Raw genomic sequence first — 19,086 nt, 5'->3', positions numbered from 1 at the left:
TAAGATCATGTAGCCACCCACCCCCTTTCTTCATTGGACCGGGTGGAGTTTCAAACAAAGCTCCTATCTGGTCAAGAGAAATATCTAACTTTGGTCCTATGTTTATTCAGGTGTCTCATGTGTTATTCAGGTGTCTGTTCTTCACATAAACTCAATAAACTTGTCAAATCATCAAATGACATGAAATTGATTGAAAAATTAATATTCAAGCTAGTACTAAATTCGACAACATGCATACCAATCAACTATGGTTTTCTACAAAACTACAAGCTTATCACCTATAAGTTATAGTAGTATTTTTGAAGAGAACCCAGTAACCCACGTCCAAACCTAAATAATTTAGTGTTACTTACTTTTTTAAATATAAACGTAGTTAATCTTCCTCTATATATCTTTCTTTTAGAGCGTTCAACGTCTGCCTCCATCCAGGTATGTTCTCTGTTCAAACCAACACAGATAGAGAATTCAAATGCAAACTTATATTTGTGTTTGCACTTTGCACTTTAAAAAATACAGAAATTTTGCGTTTTGGGTATAAATTTAGAGGACCATTGGAGCGAATGAAGTATAAAATTACTGTACATATAGGATGAAGATCCCATTTAGTGAATAAACGTAAGCGCTATAACTTTACAAAATCAATAATATTGGCTCATTTATAAATGAATGTAACTTTATTGGATTATGACATCATTAATACATTGAGATAGGCATTCTATGATGATTAAATTATAGAATAAACACAATAAACCTTTTAAGATAGTAAAAGAAAACAAATCCAGTGAAAGTTCACTTAGATGAGGCTGTTTGCGAATCTTGTACTAATCATGCACCAAACAACAATATAATTATAATTTATACAACATAGTATTATGTATCCATCATTGCCGTCGTTAATAATTATAGACCGGTGATTAGCTTGCATTAAAAAAAGTGCCGTTTAAGGATTCCACTGGCTGTCACATATATACATATGCCAGTTTGTGTTGCTCTACTGTAATAAACAATGGCATTGCTGAATGTGTTTGAGGCCTTTTCATTAATTTTTAATGTACACCTGTCATTTCATGCATTCTCTCCACTTTATACCTGTTTTCCCCGCCCTTCACGCCATCATTATTCGTTTTCATGGACACCTTTCAAGACAGGGAACTACCAATTTAATGTTAACCATACATTTCTGATTTCCCCACAATTAATGTATTCAGGCCCCAATTCTGAAATATAATAAGTAGAAGTATTTCTATACGAATCATTCTTTTCGAATTATATTGCTATCACATTTGTATTTGTTTCCAATAGTTACACTCTGTACTCCCAATCGAATAAATTATGAAACAATAAATTGAATGCATGTATATATATCTGATATTTCTCCCCTGCGCTGTCCGTCCGTACCCACCAAAACCCGACCAACTCGTGCTGCGGCGCGTGTTCTCGGAAGGGTGTCTGTCCCTCTCCAAACACCTCCTTTCCTTAACCAACCCAGCTCATATGGCACCGTCTGCTGTACACTATGACAACACTTGTATCTAACCTACAACCTTGTCATTGTGAACCAACTCCAACTGCTTCTTTACTCTTGTTGCATACACAACCCGGGAAAGGATTCGCGTAGAAATTCTCCTCAACTCTCGGCACCTCCCCTGCCTGCCTCGGGCTAGGCCCCCCGATTCTCTCGCTGTGCAGACGCTTCACCTCATCGGTGAAGCCCTCCCAAGAAATCGTCCCCTCGTCCAACGAATCAATCAGTCTCACAAAATTCAACCTGTCACAAGTGCAACACGTTTTAGTTAACATACAAATGCCTTTGTGTAGACATCTATAACATAGACTGTTGACATAGTCAGCAATTAGTAAATATTTAGCAACTGATCATATCCCATAAAAAATATATATATACCTATCAGGATTTATTGTCCTTCTAAATCCCTCGAACTTTCTGTGGCCCTGCACCGCCTTCGCCATGTTCCCGTCGTAGGTGTACACAAACACGTCGCTCTCCAAGGCTATAATGTAGTCCAACGCAGCAAGCCGGTTCTGGTAAGGCTTGAAGGGCTCCAGTTCTTGCTCTGTCGCCAAGGTTGAGTGAGAGAACACGTTTGGATACTCCTCGCGCAGCACGTCCATGCTGTTGTTTCCGTATATTTCTCCTGCAACGATATAGATTTTCGTTGAAGAGGGATACCCCATTGCCTTGAGCAAGAAAGCTGCCTCTCTTGGAGACATGGGGCAGCCTCCCTGAAGCCGTTTCTCTCTGCTGTCGATCTCTTTCTCCTTCCAATGCTTCACGCTATACCTCATCTCGCGAAGCTCCTCTGCCTCTGGAGCGCTAAGATTGTGGTTGCACCCGGTGAACGCAAGCATGTCTTTCTCATACCTGAATCAAATGAAATCAAATTATGTCAACAATTCATCTTCTTAACCTACAACAAAGGTAAAAAGTAACTGTAAGTATGATGTTTAATTACCTCAAGTGAAGAGCGATGTAAGGTACATCTTCGCCTCTGAGGCGCTCAACCAGTTTCTTCCCAAACTCTTCAATCTCAGGCGTGTAGCGAAGGGCCTCATAGTTAGCACGGCATCTCAGCTTCTGTATGGAGGAGGGAAGGCCATTGTTGGCGAGGCGCGAGTCTGTATGTGTGAACTTGATCACCTTATGCTTCTTCAGCAAATGAAGAATTTCTCCTCTGTAGTAACTAGCCTATGCATTCACCATAAACAACCTTTAGTTAGTTCGATTTCGATCCACCAAATGCAGTAATAAGTTGCACATAGAAGCAAGAATGTGACTATACCTTGGACCATGAAACAGGCGCTTTAATCAGGGGATGCACTGATTTAAAACGCGATGGCAACGTCTCAATTATGTCGACATCCTCTCTCAGAGCCTCGATAAAATGCTTCCAATCAAAGATATCCTTAAAATCACTGCCAAAAAATAAGGAAAAGAAAGCAAAGATTATTAAAAAAATTAAGAATTCAAGTACTAGTTTACAAGTGATGGATTATGATATTGAAACAAATGAAACAAACTTGATACCTAGGGTCTGTCCAAAAGCTCTGATGATCAAGGGAAGGAAGCACAAGAGTGGCATTCATAATCTTGGCTACTGCAACCATATCACATATCTGCATTCAAAGATTATTAATTAGAATACTACCATCATTCGACAAGCTAGCTAAAAGCACAACGCGATCATCGACTACTCACGCCTGTTCTCATTTGATTCAATCCTCCGTTGGCGTGAACTAAAATGTATCCAGTTGTCTTATTTCTTGTTCCTGTAATAAATTTTATGTCAGGGCAACACAAAAAGATGGTAAGGGCTTAAGAAAGAAGAGAAATGCGGCCTACTTGTCCAATTTCGTGGTCGAGATATGCATCTGTAGTAGTTGTCACTATTGGGTTTCATCCATATTTCTGGGACCTGTATGAAATAATCCAAAAATTAGCTCTTGTCAAAATTATTATGCAGTTAAATTATGAAAAGGATCATGACTTTTTAGCCAAGTCTGCAGGTGTAAAAGGCCGATATGGGAGGACAGAAAAGTAAGAATTTTTTCATTGGAGATAGAAATAAATCACAAGAATGAAATACAGATAACGACAGGATATGGAAAATTCAAGAACAGATCATTGCAGACACGTGAGAAAAATGATCAGCTAGCTAGCATGAAATTATTTTTTGTTTTATTTTTTATTTTATTTTTAGCGCAACGGTCGAATAATTAGCAGAATTCCCACATCAATAATAATAATAATAATAATAATATGGACGAAACAAGTCAAAGGCGACTTTACACGCTCAATTTTGTTGCCGCCCACTAAGTTCTGGTTAAACAAAGAGGCCAAAAATACGACCATTCTTTAATTTTATCAACAAAAATAATTCAATAAATCAGTGCGCCATTAAAGGGATGACAATTTTCATGGGTGAAAAATTTAAAAAGATCAGTTTTCACTTCCCCATTAATAATTTATGATCGCTTAGACACAGCTCAAAAACTGCTCATACATGGAATGTCAAATTAAAAAAAATTCAGAATTTGAGTTGGAAAATCCGAAATTGACAAAATCTAGGAAAATCAACGAAATCCGAAGCATAGCTAAAAGTGGAAACCAAAAAAAGTTCCTTTTTCTATAGAGAGAAAGAGAAAGAAGTGACCGGAAATTCTTTCATCTGGCGCTTCTGCAAAGCGGCGCCGTTTGAGGCTTCGGAGTCGAAAACGGCCATATGCGCATTGGACGAAAAATCATTCTTAAAATTGTGAATAAACAAAATCTCCTTCTCCGTCCGGACAATGTTGCCGCCGCCGCCGCCGCCCAAGGATAATTTGACGTAGACGGAGACCATCAGCGCCACCAAAAGCAACGAGAAAACCGTGCGCCCCATGTTCTTCCTTGAGGCACTCAACACACATTCCTCCCCGCGTAAAATCCAACTCTCCGCCGCTCTCTTCCGCGACGCCAGGTACCGAATTGCCGCTCCGCTGCCGGTTGTCTCTTCGCCGGCGGGGGAGACTTGAGCGGGATCGGCGGCGGCCTTCTCCTTCTCCGCGGGATCGGCGCGGCGGCGGTGGTGGGTGACGGTGGGTAATTGGGCGGTGGGGGTGTTGGCGGCTGACATTGCTCGGAAGATACACATAGGAATAGAATTGGGAGGGAAACGGAAAAGGGAAATTGAGTTATGGGGTTAGAGAGAGAAAGGAGGGGAGAGCAGTGGCCATCAACGCTGAACCGTTGCTTTGTACAACTACTACTAGTATTTATGTTGAATCAAAGGAAAATAATGTTTTGTTTCGATTATGTTTTTTTTTTTTTTTTTCCCTTTTATTGGAAGTGGGGACCGAAATCCATGGGAACAAATGTCAGAAAACAGTTTGGCTGCGTGTGTGCAGAGAGAGAATGTGATTGGGCATGTTAGTAATTACAAAAAAATTTCAACTTTAACCAAATCAAAAATTTCTTATCCTCTACGATTAATAATAAGCAGCAAAAAATACTCACATTTACTGTTTTAAGCGTTTCTGAATTTCATAAATTTGTGTTAGTTGTCCAATGGTTCTTGTCATATACATTACTACTTCTTATTTTTTAATTTTTACTATATTAGTAATTTTATTACAGTATTAATCAATTGTTCAATTTTGTCTCAATCTTTCCAAATTATTTATTCGTATATATCTTTTCAGTTATCGGAGTATCATTTTTAGATAATTCTTTATAAAAATTACCAATTAAAGTGAAATATTATTATTGTATATAAAACTTATTTTTGGATCAAACTATTAGTAGATCATTCTATATTACTACTACATTTTAGGACTCAACAGTTGGAGTGATATTTTGATCATAAAACTGATACACAACTAATACTCTCTTCATCTTTAAAAAAATAGTCCATCCTATTAAATTAGTAAGGGGAGTAATTGATAATTTAAAAAAAATGGTAAGATAGAATTAATACGGTTGCCACTTGCCCGAGATTTTAAGAGAAAATTGATAAAAATGAATAAAAGGTTTCATAGATTCATCAATCCTATTTAAGTATTTATGGAGTATTAGCGGATTATGGGTACTTCTGCTTCCGATAAATTACCTTTCTTGGAGAGTATGAATTAGTCTGTGAGTAATTATTAAATGTAGAAAATTAATACTAAAAGATTCTCAGTATCTATATATTTTCAGTTCACGAATATATTTGATTTTTTACACAAATTTAATTTCGTTAACTTTGACAAGCTATTCAATTACATATAAGTGTTAATACGTAACGATTAGGCAAATCCAAAATAGAGTTTTCGAAGTTTAATGTGGCGACGAAATTGGGTTCATTATAAAAATATGAACTCAAATTAGTTTAATTGCAGAAATAATTATCATCATAAAGACTAGAACGTGAAGGGTCTCTCCCTTTTTGGGTTTTCAGTTATTTGTTAGGGAAAATTATTGTCACAAGTGCATTAATTTAGATGTGGAGCACATGACATGCATGAAATTTGGGACTCTTCTTTCCAATTTTTTTATTTTCTCTTTTTTTTCTTTTATTTGATTATGTACTTTCTATTAGTATAATGGAGTACTTACTAGTATTTAGTTTGAGTAATTTATTTGAAATGTGAAAATGTACTTCACATATTGAGGAATAATTTAGTTCCCAAAAAAAATAGAAAAAAAAAGTGCAAAAGCACTTCAATGGTAGTAATTATATTAAAGTTTGGAGATTTTTCATGATATTTTTTTCCCTAGTTAAGACTATCTATTTAGGTCACTCTTTTTTCAATATTAGTTTTCTTTTTTTTACTATATATTTTTTCTGTCTCTATTTGATTACTAGGTTCGTGTATTTGATAATTTATGATCCACTCGGTTGGCATAGCGATTTAGAGAACGAATTTGTAAAGTGCATATTAAATAGATTTCAATTAATACACACTAGTATTTCCTTTTAAAAAATCAATGTTACCTTGCTTGGAAATTATATTACTACGTGTTAACTACTACTATATTAATTTTGACGCGTACTATAAGTAGCTGATATGCATGATACATATATATAATAATATATTGATTATCCCGATTTTTATTGTATTAGTCACCCAACTCTCTCTCAATAGCTAGCATATAGTAATATTTTTAACATTCTGGTTTTTATATGGTAGTATATATTTTCCTAAAGTTAAAGATGAAACATTTAAACGTCACATTTGCCAAATTGGAAAAAGAAGATCAAAACTAGAAATACTAATTGCATATTGATGGAGTATTATTTAATTGTATTTCCCTGGTTTAATTATGATGGGGAATCAAAGTTACATAGTTACACACGCAAATATTAGCTAAAGGAGGTTGATTTAACCTAACTAATAATCAATAGTGATGCTACTAAATGTTATATAACGTGGTTTAACTAATTCGCACTAAATAAAATTTCTAAATTTGGCAAGGTGGAATATATGAATCTTACGCAAGAAAGTTGTTGATGTAATAATTCTTTATTTCCAATCTAAATAATCAGTTCTAGACTTCTAGTTGATCGTATATAAACATTTTTAATCCATCAGAACTGCTTTACTCTAGTTATTATTGTTAAGTATGGCCCAAAATATTTCCTTGTTTATCACTAACTCTCTTAATTAGTCGAAATAATAAATAAATACAATCATGTTGATTCATGCAACAAAGTATTTGGAAAATAAATAAGAATAAAATAATTGAATTAATCGTAATTTCTCAAGATATATTGAGATCATATATAGATATAGGATATCTATGTATCTAAAAATCCATCGATGGATTTTTCGTCTTGGCAATTGGGTACTTACGCTCAGATAATCACAATATTATCGGATTTTACTCTCTGAATAAAGAAAGAAATATAATAGATAAAAAAATTAAACTTGGAAAATTAGATAATGATACATATATTAAGATAGTGATACAGATATTAAGATAGTGATACATATATGTCGAATTGAGAATTTCTATGACCATCTTGGAAAAAGTCGATAACATTTTGGATGATTAACGGAGATATTCATGCCGTAATCATCCTTTATTTTATTCACATTTTAACTTTAGTTAGCATTGACTACGAACTAAAGTTAGGATATGTATGTATCTCAACGTTGATTTAATTAATTAGTTGTAGGTTATTAATTCTTAAAATATTACTCCTACTAGTTTTAAATTAATGGTTTCCAAAGGCATGTTAATGTTAGTACTTAGTAGTTTTTTGGTTTTTTATTAATTATAAATAAATAGTATTTTTAAACAATAAAAATTAATCACAACATTATGACGTTGTATGACCAGTCATGATTAAGTAAATGTAATAAGTGCAAGAAATATGCTACCCAAGATAACTTAATATAGCACGATCGAGTTTTTGTTGTTTATTTATAGATGCACTCACAAAAAAAATAAAGAAGAAAAATTTGATGTGTTAGTAGTTGGTGGGGTAAGACTAAGGGCACAACTTATGTTGAATTTTCCAAGTTTCATTATGGTGTCTTAGATTAATAAACTAGTTTTTATTAACACTTATTATTGTGGGACTAAATCCAACTTCCTAGTTGAAAATTCCGTGTCATAGAATGGAATACAAACAAAAAAGAGATAAGATTTTCAAGGTTAATTTTCGGTGTTAAAATGGACTTAATTCTGAACGTAATCTTACACATTTTTGAAAAATTGAGTTGTGAATTCTGTTTTACAAAGCACTCAAGACTAAAAACTTTATTAACTCCACATACTATTGGGAATAGGTTAATTAATTAGCAAAAACATTTCTAAAGCTTATAGTGAAAACGAAATAGGTCCTTAATATGTTTTATTCAACTTTATATCATATCTTGATAAAATAGAACCAAATAGTTCTCCTATATATCTAACATCGGTTAAACTACCGTTACAAAAAAAATTAAATTTTTTTATAAAATTATCTACCATATTTCACAACCAGCTACTTCAATTATACCAATTTTCTATATTCATTACTACATTAGTTATAATACATAGTAATTAGAGTGAAGAAAAGGTGAGCTGAAAATTTTCTTTTACCCCTCTCTGAAATGCTTAACGAACTCATATGTTTACATACCTAAACACATAGGCGGTGCATTTAGAAATTAGGATAGCAGCATAAAAGATAGTAAAACATTTAGCTTGCTGTGTCGGTTGTTAATTGTACAGCTTTTGGAATGACAACATCATTCTTGGATTGTTATTAATTTGGCGGTGTAGGAGATTTGATGACTAATTCATATTCTTAAGATCTCTCCTGATCTAAATAGGTGGTCGCTCACAATGTTGAATGTTCTTATTAAAATACTATTATTTCAATTCTATGGAATAACAAAAAAATTATGTGCAAGTAATAGTAGCAGTAAATTCTTAATAAATTCATATATAACAAATTAATACTAGCCCAGCTAAGCCGGTGGTCGAGGATGTATGTATGCATAGTTGGCAAAAGCGCGTGCAGATCTGTACACAAATATGCCACGCGTCGCGCCCATCAAATATTCACACCGCCGCACCATCGCTCATAACATTTTCTTTTTGTATATTTTTCAACACGGACGGACGAATATTCTGTGCAGCTGGATACTGGCCTTTCTTTGACTTAATTGCTAGTGGGATTTTTTTTTTTTAATCCCAAATAATGATTTCATAACTTAATTTCCTTTTTCCAAATTTAGCTACGATAAATGTTTACTAGTTACTCGAAAAATTGGGCACGAAAATAAAAAATGCGTACACGTTTCATCTGCCACAAGTAAAATTTTACTACTCCTATATATAACAATCTAAAAAAAATTTGTGAATTTATTAAAGGGACAAATAGGGTCTATATATAATTTGGAAGCAATTCTTCTTCTCTTCTGGAATTTTTTACTCCTATATACTACTGACCCTACTATTCGCTAAATGCAAAATATTTAATATCAATTAACAAGTATATTACTTATAAGGGAAGCAATTCTTTTTCTCTTTTGTATTTTTTTACTCCTACATGCTACTGACTCCACTCTTTGCTAAAATTCACAATATTTAATTTCAGTTAACATGTATATTAAAATATTGGAAAATTGGTAAGAAAATTCACTAATTTTTTTAATGGAACGGGATTTCTACACTAAAATTTCTGGCATAAATCTTGCCCACGTGGAATGCCGGTACTAATTTTAGAGTATGCATATTATCATCGTTTCGTCTTTCCCACATACATGGAATACACGTAGGTTTTTGGCATTCCACGTAAGGCAAAGTTTATACTGGAAACTTTAATGTGGAAAATAAATGCATAATTCACAAGGCTAGTGATTTTAATTTTTAAGACCACTTTTAATAGTTGTGGAAAATACCAATTTTTTTATGAAAGTTCATAGTTTTTATAATCAGTTTTCCTAAAATATTAATACTCCTATTTATCGTAGGAAATTGAATACTCCTATGAAGTTTGATAAATAATTTGTTGGAGGCGAGGTACCCTTTCTACTCATACGCAGAAAACGTGCGAGATTTATAAGTTAATTAGTAAGATTAGCTTAATTGGTTTATGCTGTTTAACGTAAACCAAGGATTAAGTTTAACTCATCTTAGTTACTTTTTGTATTTATACGCGACATTCATGATTTAATTAGTAACTAGTAAGACTGACTTAATTGGGTTGACTTGAGCGGTTTAACGTGAAACCTGGTTTAACGCCATTGATTAGTCCATCTAATAAGGAATAAATGTTACTCCTTAAATAAAATAATTAGCCGGATTTCGGATCTCGTATATATAAACAACCTAATTTCTCTACCTAATTTGTTTAATTAATTATTATGAAAACCCCTGCCACGACATTGTTCGGATTGTCGGACACCACATTTTTTAAATTTTCTTGTTGATTGTAGTTCCTCAAAATGGTCGATGTTCTGATTATGATTAAATTTTAGAAACGATTCTCAGAAAATCTGTTGGAATTCGGCAACTTTCACTTACAATTTGTTAATATATTTTTTGTATTGTATGTATAATAATGTGTTGAGTCATTCTGGTATATCTATAAGATTTTCTGAATTTCAGACCCTGCTGTCATATTAGGATTTTTATTAATAAAAAAAAAAGATTCTTTTTTTAGGGAATAAAGAGCCTAGTATTACGTACGTACTAAATTATTTTTATGAACACGATCATATTAGTACACATTAATCAATTGCTTTTGGGTGGAATCAATGGGAAGCAAAACACAACATAATTATAATTTATTGAAATAAAAATGAATAAATGGAACAGTATAATGTAATACAGTGAGTTGTTAATTGCTTCGCATTGATAAAAGGGACCAATATAATGTAATTTATTAACTGAAACGTGTATAACTAAAAATTTTAATGGTTTAAATACATACTTACTATTTAATTATGTATTAGAATCAGTTTGAGTGCAATTGTGAATAGCATCAGTTGAGGATACGATAATAACTAACCTAAGTTAGATAATTTAATTAAACTCAATGAAAACTTGGTAGTCCTCGATCACAAGATAATGGGAAGTTTAAGTAATTCATTTGAAGCATATGAAAGTCGAGGGAAAAAATATATTTAGAAAATGATGGAGTCTGTAAGCCTACTTCCTAAAAATGCTAAGTACTTCTAGATATATTATTCTTTTTTTTGTTTTATTTCCCTTTGCTATAATTGACTTTTCATTCTGGTTAAGTATGGCTGTCCACCAACGGAAGATATGTTGACTTCCACTATTAGTTGTAGTTAGGAAAAAATGCATAATTAAATGTGCCTGATTAATGTGTAAACTTAGCCCTTTTAAAATTGGCCCTAGTTATGATATTATGATGTTAAAAAATAGCCCATTTGATCATATTTTGTTCGGCCCATTTCTGAAACATAAATGTAAGTTGTTTGCAACGAAATTATCAAATAGTATTACTTCACAAGAGAGAAAAAAGCCCAACATTAGTTCCCTTCAAAAAAGATAATTACGTTTTCAACCTTTTCCAAGGTGAGACAGTAGAGATTGTAGAGCTTGCTTATGTTTGATCAAATGATCAACTAGTAAGCATTATGACCAAAGGTTAACACTAAAAAAGACCTATTTTTAGGACAAAAAAAGCAAGACGTACTTGCGTTAGGAATTTTTTTGAAAATGACAATAATTAGGATGCAAAAGAAAATATTCTTAAATTAATAATAAATTAACTTAATATTTTATATTTAATTTTAGTTGAGAATTAACAATAAAAATACTTTTTGAAGCATTAATAATATATTTAAAAACACACATTACCGTCTTTAAATGCATTATAAAATGTCCTTAAAAGGATTTTTTTTCTTTTTACAGCGTAACTATCAGAAATCTCAACACTTAAACTTAAAAGGGAAAGTGTTTAAAAAAATTAAAGAATTCTGTTAAAATTAAGAGATAAATTTTTACCAATTGTCCTTAAAAATACACATGCAAATCATATGTACATCAATTTGGACATTCAAAACCTTATTTCTATTTCAAAACTACAATAGAGTGGCAACACATACATAAGTTGTGCGCCACGTGTACTGCATAGGAGACCTCAAGCCCGCCACGTTTCCTATTTATCATCTGATTATTAATATTACTGTAAATCCGCCGAAGAAGAAGAAGAAGAATAGCAATGGAGAAGGGCATTGCTGAGGCATTTAGCTCAATACCCGAGGGCGGAGGCACGGCGGCGATAGGAGCGGAGGAGAAGAAGAAGGTGAGGGTGATGGTGGCCATCGACGACAGTGGCGAGAGCTTCTATTCTCTGCAATGGGTTCTCGATCATGTCTTCGGATCGCGAAATAATGATGAATTTTTGCTTAGCATCGTCCACGTCATCGAGCCCTTCCCCACCTACATGCTTCCCGGAGCCCCTGGTCATTTTTATTTTTGTTTTTTTACTTTATAAATTAAATTTATGTAGTGTAGTACTAGTAAATGATTGGTTTTTGGAAATACCAAATCATATTTTTCAGCGGTGTTCCCCTCAACTTCGATAGTAAGATCAGTGAATAAAGCCCAAGAAGAAAATGCTTCCGCCATACTATCTCGTGCAATTGATATGTGCACTCAAACAAATCAGGTTACTACTACTTCATCCGTTCATGATTAAATGTCTCATATCTAATCGATACGGGTTTTAAGAAATTGTTTGATTTAGTAGAAAAAGTTAGTGGATGTAGGGTCCACATGTATGTATTAGTTGGATAATAAAAATGTGAGTGAAATAAATTTGTGGAAGGTAAGGTCTATTTTAATAAAAGTGAAATGACACATTTATTGGCGAATGAACGAAAAAAGTAAAATGTGACATTTAATGACGGATATACTACTACTACTTATTAAACATTTGAAACGAAATTAATTGTTTAGTAAATGAACGAAAAAGGTAAAATGTGACATTTAATGACGGATATACTAGTACTATTAATCATCTGAAATGAAATTAATTGTTTAGTAATGTCTCAAAATTGGTAGGACGTTCACATTAATACATCTATAATCGAAGGAGATCCGAAGGAAATGATATGCGACTTAGCCGAGCAGATGCAGGTTGATCTTATTGTTATAGGTAGTCGTGGGCTTGGAAAGATCAAGAGGTATAATTTACATTCATGATTCTTGTAACTAGATTTGCTCCTAATGAATTACTAGTTGTATTTATGTGAAATTGGAGTATGATGATTACTATGATAGTAGAATATGTTTTGTTAATTACTGTAGGGCATTGATGGGGAGTGTTAGCAACTACGTAATTCACCACGCCAAATGTCCGGTTCTCGTCGTAAAGACGCCAACGACTAAATCAATGTCTTCGAATGCTTGACCATTATATTATTATCACTATGTACAAACATAATGTTACTTATTTAATGCTTTTCTCATGTATATATAGTCGATGTTGGTTTTCTATGTTGTATGTGAAGGTCACTGATGCAAAGTTGACTGTTGTGTGTAGTAATGTACTTTTAATTGCAATGTGTTAGGGCATCCACAATGGATGCCCTAGTGAGAGCCCTAGTGGTTGCCACGTCAGCATGTCCTATCTTTCTGTAATGGTGGAGTCCTAGTGCATGCCCTATCTCTTATCCACTTTTCATTTCAATTTTAAATCATTATTTTTTTAATTTGTTTTTAATTACTATAAATTATCAAAATATATTATTTCAAACACCACAAATGCAAAAAAAAAAAAACTACATTACTTAATAGAAAAGTGGAACTACATCATACTTAGATTATAAAAAAAAAAAACTACATTAAAACTAAAATACTAAAAAAAAGAAAAAACCAAACTAGTCATCTAAATTCAACCTGTGCGCCAAATTCTTGATCATATTTTTAGTCCTTTGTCGGGCTTCCGGATCGGTTTCTTCACGAAGGCTGTTTTGGGCGTCAAGTATAAACCTATACTCAACCACCTCGCGATAACCTCCGAACTCCTCGATCGCCTTGTCCATGAGCTGAACAGATGGAGCCCGCCTTCGCCTTCCCTTTGGCCTGGGCTTTGGCAGCCTTGGTACCAATGGGACGTCTAAAAGTAGACGTAGGCGTGCCGGAACTCCCTTCCGGCTCAGCGTTCAGATCCACAGGAGATGGGCCGCTGCTCGTGTAATCGCCAGCGGCGGTGTTCGCAGCTGAGGATCCAACCGGTATCCCTCCGTTGAACTTCCCCTTGTCCTTCAAGATCAGCCAAACATTGTACAGCTTGAACTGCCCGAACTGCTGTTGGTACTCGGACAACGACTTGTTGAGGACATCCTCCATGCTCTCACCGCTAGCTCTTCCGTCCCTGTTCCTGTTGTAGATATAACAAAAGTTGTTGACGTGGAGCTTGATCCGATCCCAACACTTGCGCAGCTGAACCTTGGTCCGCTTGAACGCCCACTTCGGTTTTACCTCGTTGTAGCGTTCCTCAATGCGATCCCACATCCTGGCCGAAGTCTGGTTGTTGGAGGCTATCGAATCCTCCGATACATCGACCCAACACTGAGCCACCTTCAGGTACTCATCCAACTCGTAGTCAGTACGCCCTGTTGCGTACTCCTCGTTCGGCTCATCGTCTGGGAGTGGGGCTGGGACCGATGGCGCCTTTTCTTTCCGCGCCATCTTCTTCTTCCCTTTCTTCGGCGGCGGCCGCACAGGGGCAGGAGGTTGCCCACAACTAGGCTCCATATCCTCAACCCGATACTCCTCGGTGCCGAAGAACGGATCGAACTCAGAGTCGGAGACGAAAGTGGATCCCACAGATCCAGGCGTCTCAACCCGGTAGTCTTCGTGGCCGGGCCACCGGGCGCCGCGGCCGCCGCTTCCTCCTCCAAACATCGGCATATCGTCGTCGACATTATTCGGGCTCGGGTATTGACTCGGATCCATTGTTGGAAGTGTGGATATTGAGAGAATATAGAAGAGAAAGTGAAAGGTTTGGTGTGTGAAAAGTGAAGAAAATGGAGTATTTATAGTGGTTTAAATTAGGGTTAAATAATTAAAAAAAAAAAAATATGGCTCGGGCTCGGGCTCGGGCGCGGCTCTGCAATGGGCGCCCGAGCTCACGCCCGATCGGTCGGGCTCAGGATCGGGCGCGACCGAGGGCTGCAATGGATGCCCGACCGCGCCCGAGCCCGATCTCGGCCGATCGGGCGCGCGATCGGGCATCCATTGTGGATGCTCTTAATGATGTTATAAGTATTAAAAACCAAAATAGTGTACTTTGATAATACTAGTACATAAAGATTGGGACGGTACCAAAAATTGGCCACCGAGCACAAGAGGTGTTGGGAAATTTCCAACCATAATTGAGCACGTCTGAGCAACAATCCAAAACTCCGAGCACTTTTAAGAGCATATGAAAAGATATTCGGAAAATATGACTAGAAAATAGTTTCAGAATGAATAGTTCTGTGCTATTGTCGTGCTCAGAACCAAATTGTTTTCGAGCACTGTATCTATACGTGTACTCGGAGGTAAGAGGAATTTTCGAGCACAACATATCAAGAACAACATTATTGGTCGTATGAGAGATAGAAAGAAAAATGAGTGGAAACTACCTCTCACATTATTACCTTATTGAAAAGAAAGAAATTTCTTAAAATTAAAAAAAAAATAGGGGATGAACCTTAAAAGAAAAAAAAATTAGGATGTAAAGAGTATTACTCCTTCCGTCCCGCTTAAGATGACACGTTTTCCTTTTTAGTTTGTCCCAACTAAGATGACACATTTCCTTTTTTGGAAACTTTCTCTCTCCAATTAATACACTCAACCACCTTTTCTCACTCCTATTAAAATATTCATCTTTCTTTATCTATCTACTTTAATACTTACATCCACCTTTTCTCTCTCCAATTAAATACTTTAACCAATAGTAGTAACTCCTAAAATCTTATGCCGGCTAAGAAATGTGTCATCTTAGCCAGGACGGAGGGAGTATTAATATATTACTAGTACATAGTACATGTCGGCTAACTAGTAGTATTACGTATACTGATTAACTTGATGTCTTGTTTGTTTCTACACCAATTGATGGATCTAGAAATGTCAGCAAAGTCAGTAGATTTGTTTCCAACATTAGATACGTTTATCACTTCTGCTATGCAACAGCCCTCTAATAATCAATTTAAGATAAAAATGAGTTCAGTCTGAATATAAAACTGATAAATGAAATCTTCAATCGTAAAACTTACTGTAATTTCCCCCTTAAATTTCTACAGAATCAGAGTGCAAGGATGACAATGAAAGATTATAAATAAAAATTGGAAACTCTTATGAACTGTTGAGATCTTGGGGAGATTCTTGCGGCCCAGTGGGCTGGGCTCAGAACCATACGCATTTAGGCCTTCCAAGTCGTTATAATTGGGCTGGGCTTCTAATCTTATTATTATTACGAGGTACTTTTCTTAAATTAAATTTGTAAAATGGCTTGTAATCAATATTATCATGTTCAAGCAAGTAAATTGATAATATCATTTAAATTATATCTCACCAACTAATCTACTCCATTAAATAGTTATACACACCGTGACCTGTAAAATGGATTTTCGGTGAAATGGCAAAAAAGTTCAAAGATATCAATAAATATATTAGTAGTAACTACATAAACTTGGACTCGATTATAGCAATAGCTGAAATATTATTGGTAACAAACTAATAATTTCGCAGATGAAGCTGTATTTCAATGATCACAACATACAGATCAAAACTAAATTAAAATGACTGATCACTAAAGTACAGCATTCCAAGTACTACTAACGAGAGAGGATTTACAACGTAAAACACCACATTCTCTACTCTGCAAATCAAGCAACTAAACCTTACCATCTTCGACGGTTTTATCTACACAAACATCAAACTTCTTGTACCCCAACTCCTTAGGTTGTTGAACAACAAATTCCTCTGGCACGATGGGGCGCCTATCACCCAAGATAGTCCACAGGACCAACACTAGGAACGCCCCCAGCGCTCCACATCCGGTGCCCAACACCAACGCAGAAAGGACTCTCAATGTGCAGTCGCTTCTCTTGCGAACCTTCATCTCTTCCTCCTTCCCCACAAAGTGCTGTGGATCCAAGGGTTGAGAATGCATCCATTGTGGCATGATTCTTGACTTGAAACTCCATGAGTGGACACTGATTTTCTGGGACGTGTTGGTGCTCGATGAGCTCAATCCCACAACTACATTTTCATCTCCCCACATTTTGGAAAGATCAATGGAGTAAGTGAGCAATGGATGCAATGGCCTACTCTCACCAAATTTGCTCAACCTAACCTCAAATCTTTTACTATTTGCTTCATAATCAATCCAAGATTGCAACTTCTCTCCACCATTTAGCACCAGATTGATGGATGAAACATTGCTCACTTTAACAGAGACAGGACTACCAACATCTATCCCAACATGATTACCATTCAAATCTCCATGCTTTTCATTCTTAAAAGTATCGAATTCAACTGCAAGAAACTTCACCTCTCTCTCTCCTAAAAATCCCATCTCTCCACCATCAAAAACACTCAAAGGAAATTGAGAAGGGAGCATCACAAAAGCCAAACCATCCCCATTTACCCCAGACATGGAAAATGCAAAGTAATTCGAAAAAGAAACCATTTTTCTTGATTTTTCATGAACAAGATTAAGGGGCTTCTTGCAAACAAACCTACCAGCAGTAGAAACCCCAGACCCAGAAATTTGAACAGAAGAGTTGTCCCTGCCAACCTTAGCATCCCCAAACAGGGCAAGCTGCGACTCAAAGTTGGAGTCTTTACCGAAATTCTTGAAATAAAAAGTTAAATTCGGATCGGCATCCATAAGTTTGAGGTAAAGATTGAACAGTAAGAAGGCTAATAGGTACCTGGAAGAAGAAAATGCAACCATATTTGATAGGAATTTTGTGAGCTAGGGCAATTGTGCGTGTGTTTTGGCTTTGATTCAGGATTTATTGCAAGGGTTTCTTGGAAAAATCAGATTGTGAATATTTTTAGGGTTTGAGCATGGAAAATTTGGGGAAATGGGTAAGAGAATGGTGGTGGAGGAGGTTGTGAAAATTAAATACGTTTACTTACTTCTGCTACACTGTCCGAGTTGCTTTCTCAGTGGTTGAGGGAATATAATATGACTTATTCACGTTTAGGCCCTTATGTTTCCTTTATTTGCAGTAGTAGTCCTCTATTTTTTGCTATTCAGTGCTTGTATGCTTATGAGTTTTTCCTTCCGTCTCAAGATAAGTGAAGCACTTCTTTTGAGCACGAGATATAAAAAATTGATATTTAAGTAATTGAGAGAGAGGAAAAAAAATAGAAGAGTGATAAAAAAATAAAGTATGTGAAGAATAAAGTAAGAGAGATAATTTTATGCTAAAAAGGGAAATGATTCACTTATAATGAGACATCCAAAAAAATCAATATGACTCGATTATTTTGGGACCGGGGGAGTATTTTATTTCTACTAAAGTATTATCAAAACTAATAATTCAAAACAATGATCAGCCAACAATAACTCTTTTGAATATATTAATTTTACACTTCATAAAAAAATTCAAATAGTAATACGTTCCAATTATAATCACATGAATTAATCGACATTATCAATATATAATTGTTAGTTATTTGTAAATAAAACGTGAAATTGAACGTACCAATTATGCAGTGTCCAATTCATAAATAATAATAGAGACATACACATTTTTATTGGATATGGCGTAAATGATTTGATTTTGTAATTGTACATGTAAGTTAAAAAGACTAATAATGTCAATAGATATATACTTACATGCCATCATTCTAATTTCTAATAATGTCTACATCTCACCATAAAAATAATCCGGCATGTGAATAAATTATCTTACAACATAATCATCATCATTATTTCGACTTTAATAAAACAATTTAAAGTAGCATTAGGGCCCCAAAACGTAGTAATTAAATCAAATAAAAAAAGAAAAAGGGAAAGTAGATTCCTCGTGAAATAGATTTAAGTTTGAGAGTGCTTCACCCGACAGTAAACAAACATGTGCAGGGTTGTGGCCTTGGTGATTACTCTAATCACTCTACACTTTCTTTTC

The 19,086-nt window shown here is 35.0% G+C and overlaps 3 protein-coding genes across 3 annotated transcripts; 1 reads left to right on the top strand and 2 right to left on the bottom strand.

Annotated features, from left to right (window-relative positions):
* Nucleotides 1-1,240: 1,240 nt before the first annotated feature.
* LOC125185450 (O-fucosyltransferase 19) lies at nt 1,241-4,749 on the bottom strand. Its single transcript, XM_048081984.2, has 8 exons — nt 4,170-4,749; nt 3,359-3,431; nt 3,215-3,285; nt 3,044-3,132; nt 2,799-2,931; nt 2,472-2,704; nt 1,904-2,380; nt 1,241-1,768 (listed from the first exon to the last, which is right to left on the bottom strand). The coding sequence occupies exons 1-8, from the start codon at nt 4,647-4,649 to the stop codon at nt 1,549-1,551; spliced, it is 1,776 nt and encodes a 591-aa protein (XP_047937941.1). The 5' UTR covers nt 4,650-4,749; the 3' UTR covers nt 1,241-1,548.
* Nucleotides 4,750-12,146: 7,397 nt separating this feature from the next.
* LOC125219833 (uncharacterized) lies at nt 12,147-13,447 on the top strand. Its single transcript, XM_048121905.1, has 4 exons — nt 12,147-12,411; nt 12,511-12,617; nt 13,013-13,134; nt 13,259-13,447. Exons 1-4 carry the CDS (start codon nt 12,168-12,170, stop codon nt 13,359-13,361), a joined length of 576 nt encoding a protein of 191 aa, XP_047977862.1. The 5' UTR covers nt 12,147-12,167; the 3' UTR covers nt 13,362-13,447.
* A 3,235-nt stretch (nt 13,448-16,682) lies between these two features.
* On the bottom strand, nt 16,683-18,105 carry LOC125218244 (lectin-like protein LEC). The gene has a single exon (XM_048119879.2). It carries the CDS (start codon nt 17,898-17,900, stop codon nt 16,836-16,838), a length of 1,065 nt encoding a protein of 354 aa, XP_047975836.1. The 5' UTR covers nt 17,901-18,105; the 3' UTR covers nt 16,683-16,835.
* Nucleotides 18,106-19,086: the final 981 nt, after the last annotated feature.

The sequence above is a fragment of the Salvia hispanica genome, chromosome 1 (genome assembly GCF_029641045.1).
Source record: "Salvia hispanica isolate PSC_SH4W2 chromosome 1, Shi_PSC_v1, whole genome shotgun sequence".
Lineage (NCBI taxonomy): Eukaryota > Viridiplantae > Streptophyta > Magnoliopsida > Lamiales > Lamiaceae > Salvia > Salvia hispanica.
This window is presented reverse-complemented; position numbering and strand designations above follow the sequence as displayed.